We start from the raw sequence: 5,389 nt of genomic DNA on the forward strand, positions 1-5,389 counted from the left end.
TTTAAAGGCACAATAGATGACTACCATTACCTGTAATGTTAGCCGCCTTGTACTAGCAGTTTTTTACTATGTAGCATACATATTGGATGACATCTGGATGTCGTGCTTACTTGGACTGTGATGAAGCTGTGAGGACTCAGGTGGTTTGTCTTCACGGTCTTCAGTCTTCACAGAGACAACAGTCAGTGGAAACCTGGTGAGATCAGCCTCCTCCTGCCCTGGATGACACTCTCCCCCCTGAGTAACCCAGAGATCCTCCTCTTCCTCTTGAATGTGGGGGGGCTGTGGATCCTCCAGCAGCGTGATTGAAGATTATTTTTACTAACAAAAATCAAGGAACCAGGATACTCGGGGAACAAAATAAAAGGTAGCCTATATAAAACGACATATATGTGCACATGTATGCACTGATTCAAAATACAGAACTAGAACGCCATCTTGATTTCCCCTCGTTCTTCTTCTTCTTTCTATTTCCAGCAGACTAGTAGAACATCTTAGGTGTATTGCTGCCCTCCACAGGTTCTTAACGGGATTTCCTCCTTCGGTCCTATGGCCCACACTACATTCTACAGTCCAGTAGGTGGCAGTATGAACCTTTCAAGTCATGGCTGCAAACTGCCAGTAAGAAGAAGAAGTAATAGAGCTGGTTGCTTGTTTCTCTCGCGAGATCTGACAACATGTTTAAATAGAACAATTGACAGGTTGACAACATCCAAACAAACCAAGTCATCTCCAATACATCTCAACATTACACACATCCTCCAGGCTGACCTGGTCTAGATCAGTGTTTTTCAACCTTTTTTGAGGCAAGGCACATGTTTGTCATTGAAAAAATGCGGAGGCACACCACCAGCAGAAAACATAAAAACATTAAACTCAGTAGCTAATGTTGACAATAAAAAGTTGTTCTCGCAAGTGTTGGATATAAATTCAAACCATAGTTAACCATGCATGACTATAGCTCTTGTCTCAAAGTACTGTCACATCACGCTGTTACTTATTGGGGTTTTTTGGTGTCTTCCTGTGTGTAGTCTTTTAGTTCTTGTCTTGCACTCTTATATTGGTGGATTTTCCTGTTTTGTTGGTATTTTCCTGGAGAAGTTTCATGTCTTCCTTGAGCGCTATTCCCCGCACCTGTTTTGTTTTAGCAATCAAGGCTATTTAAGTTGTTGCTATCCTTCTTCGTGGGGACATTGTTGATTATCATGTCATGTCTACCCCAGGGCAGCTGTGGCTACGAAAGTAGCTTACCACCACCAGGTGTGAATAAATGATGGGTTTTTAACATGTAAAGCGACTTTGGGTACTTAGAAAAGCGCTATATAAATCCCAGGTATTATTATTATTATTATGTCCGTCTTAGCTCCACATGCTGTAAGTCTTTGCTGTCGTCCAGCATTCTGTTTTTGTTTACTTTGCAACCAGTTCAGTTTTAGTTTCGTTTTGCATAGCCTTCCCTAAGCTTCAATGCCTTTTCTTAGCGGCACTCGCCTTTTGTTTATTTTTGGTTTAAGCATTAGACGCCTTTTTACCTGCACGCTGTTGTCTACACATTGTGATCCCAACAAACCATGTTTCCGACATCTACAAAGCAATTAGCTACCGGCTGCCACCTACTGATATGGAAGAGTACAACATGGATACTCTACCGAGCTCTAGACAGCACCGACACTCAACAACAGCACATTTGCAGATTATTATTACTGGTTTGCAAAAAAATATTTTTAACCCAAATAGGCGAAATTACATATTCTCCCACGGCACACCAGACTGTATCTCACGGCACAAGTGTGCCGCGGCACAGTGGTTGAAAAACACTGGTCTAGATGATGAAGTAAGCTGGAAACGACATGTAAATCATATGAAGAATACATTTAAAAAATTGACTGCGATAATAAATAGAATAAAATACATACCCACAAATATTAACTACATTTATTGTACCCAACTTTAGTTGAAGCATACATTGTTTATTGCGTAACGGTCTGGGGACATACATATAAAACAATCACACAACAATATTCATATTACACAAGAGAGTAATAAAGACAATTAATAGAATGGATTATAGAGACCCAACAAATGATTCATAAAGTCACACATTTTAAAATTGTAAAACAGACAACTGCTCAAATGATGTATAAAGTAAATAATAATATGCTTCAAGAAGTGGTCCAGAAGATGTTTCAGATGTGAACCAGTAAATATGAACTAAGAGGGATTTATGTGTACTCAAAAGCAAAGGTATGAACACATGTAACACAAATATGTATATCATATAAAGGAGTTCATCCATGGAATCATCTACAATTAGAACATACAATATGTAACACTTCATTATTTCAAAAACATTTATAAAACAATATTATGAATAAGTATAAAAGTGAATTATGAATATCTACACATAAAATGTTTATTGTATGTAACATATTTTATGTACTGTTTATTCTCACCTTTTCAGTCAAATTGTTCTGTTCATTTTAAAGTACACAAATGTGTATATTAACTCATGTACTTGACTGAAATAAAAGCACTAATCTGAAGTGTCTAATCTATGAATGTTAAAATCATATTAACAAGATTGTGTTACACACACAACAATGATGTCACACATGTTATATGTGCTGATGTTGTTAGAAAGTTGATTTTAAATCCTGCATCTTCATTTGCTGCTGCTGTTCTCACCAGCACACTTGTGTTTCTTACACTGGTACTTAGAAGAGAATCTTTCACCACACACACTGCAACTCAACACTTTCTCTCCTGTGTGTGTTCTCATGTGTGCTCTAAGAGTTTTTAGGTAACGGAAGCTTTTGTTGCAGCTTGAACAGGAGTATGGTTTTTCACCAGTGTGTGTTCTCATGTGTACTTTTAAACTTACATTTTTTACAAAACTTTTACCACATTCTGAGCAGGAAAAGGGTTTTTCTCCAGTGTGTATTCTCATGTGTGCTTTGAAATGCTCCCTTTGAGTAAAATCTTTACCGCAGACTGAACACGAAAAAGGTTTTTGTCCAGCGTGTATTCTCATGTGTTCTTTTAAACTGTGATTTACTGCAAAACTTTTACCACATTCTGAGCAGGAAAAAGGTTTTTCTCCAGTGTGTGTTCTCATGTGTGCTTTGAAACTGGAACTTTGAGTAAAATCTTTACCGCAGACTGAACACAAATAAGGTTTTTCTCCAGTGTGTGTTCTCATGTGTATTTTCAAACTTTGACTTACTGCAAAACTTTTACCACATTCTGAGCAGGAAACATGTTTTTCTCCAGTGTGTGTTTTTTTGTGTACTTTTAAACTTGTACTTACTGCAAAATTTTTACCACATTCTGAGCAGGAAAAAGGTTTTTCTCCAGTGTGTTTTGTCATGTGTATTTTCAAATCGCGCCTTTGAGTAAAATCTTTACCGCAGATTGAACATAAAAAAGGTTTTTCTCCAGTGTGTGTTCTCATGTGTACTTTTAAAATTCGACTTACTGCAAAACTTTTACCACATTCTGAGCAGGAAAAAGGTTTTTCTCCAGTGTGTGTTCTCATGTGTATTTTCAAATCGTGCCTATGAGTAAAATCTTTACCGCAGATTGAACATGGAAAAGGTTTTTCTCCAGTGTGTGTTCTCATGTGTACTTTTAAAATTTGACTTACTGCAAAACTTTTACCACATTCTGAGCAGGAAAAAGGTTTTTCTCCAGTGTGTGTTCTCATGTGACTTTTCAGATGACAATGGTATTCAAAAGTTTTGTCACAGTGAGAACATGTGAAGTGTGAGCAGGATATTTTTTTTTCTCCAGTGTGTATTCTCATGTGTGCTTTGAAATATTGACTTTGCGTAAAAGCTTTACCGCAGATCGAACACGAAAAAGGTTTTTCTCCAGTGTGTATTCTCATGTGTTCTTTTAAACTTTGATTTCTTACAAAACTTTTATCACATTCTGAGCAGGAAAAAGGTTTTTCTCCAGTGTGTGTTCTCACGTGTCTTTTCATATTGCTACGGTCATTAAAAGTTTTGTCACAGAGAGAGCATGTGAAGTGTGTGTTGTCAGTGTGACATGTCTTATCATCTTTAGAGTCTTCATCATCAGTGTCAGGAGAGTGTGACGTTGTGTCCTCACTATCTGATAGTGGAGCTAAGAGCTTGTCTGCTTGTGATCCTCCACAGTGGTCTCCATCAGCTTCTGTTGTCATGTGTTGAGTTGAGCTGCTGCTTGGAGGCTCCGCCTCTCTCTTCTCCTCACTCTCACCTTTGACCTCATCATCTTCACTCTTCACACTGATGAGGTGTCTCTTGTCTTCCTCTATGAAGTGGGGGGACAGCCGCTGTTTTTCTTCATCTTTAAAGTGGGGGGGCTGTGGCTCCTCTTCTTTCACGTGGAGGGCCTGTGACCTCTTCTGCTCCACACTGGAGGACCCCTCCTGCTGCTCAGGTGGACGATATTTTTCACAGACGTCTGCAGGACACAAGAAGACAAACACATGCTGGGATCGAAATAGATAAGATTTTACCAATTCAGATTTTATTTTAGATTTTGCTTTACGATTCGGTTATTTGTGGACTCACTTTTGCTTTCACATTCAGTAAAAAGGAGAAGAAACAGGTCGATTAGCATCAACTTTGACTAGTTGAGAAGTAACATGAGCGTACAAAGCCAACAGTGAGGTCTTAAGAGGCACAGATTTTACGGGTCCCCCATGAGGTGCCAGAGGGCCCTAAGGACAATATTCTGCTTTGAAAATATCTATAAAATAAAAATATTTTTGGCAAGAAATTAACAAAATACTACACGGCATTTTGTGGCAATTACAAAAGAATGTCCAGTATAATTCTCAGGACATTCAGTCAATCACAACTGGACTGTTAAAGGCCTACTGAAAGCCACTACTAGCGACCACGCAGTCTGATAGTTTATATATCAATGATGAAATCTTAACATTGCAACACATGCCAATGCGGCCGGGTTAACTTATAAAGTGCAATTTTAAATTTCCCGCTAAACATCCGGTTGAAAACATCTTTGGATGATGACGTATGCGTGTGATGTCACGAAGTCAACGGAAGTATTCGGACCCAATGTGTCACCATACAAACAGCTCTGTTTTCATCTCAAAATTCCACAGTATTCTGGACATCTGTGTTGGTGAATCTTTTGCAATTTCTTTAATGGACAATGGAGGCTGCAAATAAGAAAGTTGTAGGTGCTACCGACTACAGCCAGGAGGTTGTGTTGTGTTTGAGTTGGATAGCAGACGCGCTACCGTGAGTACAGCTTTGGCTTCCAAACATTTGGTCGCTTGCCCGTACGTGTGTGTCGCTATGTGCATGTCACGTACGTAACTTTGGGGAAATATATGTTTCTTGCCGACTCTGATGGCGGCCGGGGTGTCGTCGAAAGC

General features: G+C 39.0%; 1 protein-coding gene across 2 annotated transcripts in view; it reads right to left on the reverse strand.

Moving 5' to 3' along the window:
* Window positions 1-1,989: 1,989 nt before the first annotated feature.
* LOC133640601 (gastrula zinc finger protein XlCGF57.1-like) overlaps window positions 1,990-5,389 on the reverse strand; it is a 28,779-nt gene continuing 25,379 nt past the window's right edge. For both annotated transcript variants that reach the window (XM_062034111.1, XM_062034110.1), the window contains one exon: window positions 1,990-4,446. In XM_062034111.1, the coding sequence (XP_061890095.1) occupies window positions 2,663-4,446 (1,784 nt within the window). In that variant the 3' untranslated portion in view covers window positions 1,990-2,662. The remainder of the gene's footprint in view (window positions 4,447-5,389) is intronic.

The sequence above is a fragment of the Entelurus aequoreus genome, linkage group LG23, assembly GCF_033978785.1.
Source record: "Entelurus aequoreus isolate RoL-2023_Sb linkage group LG23, RoL_Eaeq_v1.1, whole genome shotgun sequence".
Lineage (NCBI taxonomy): Eukaryota > Metazoa > Chordata > Actinopteri > Syngnathiformes > Syngnathidae > Entelurus > Entelurus aequoreus.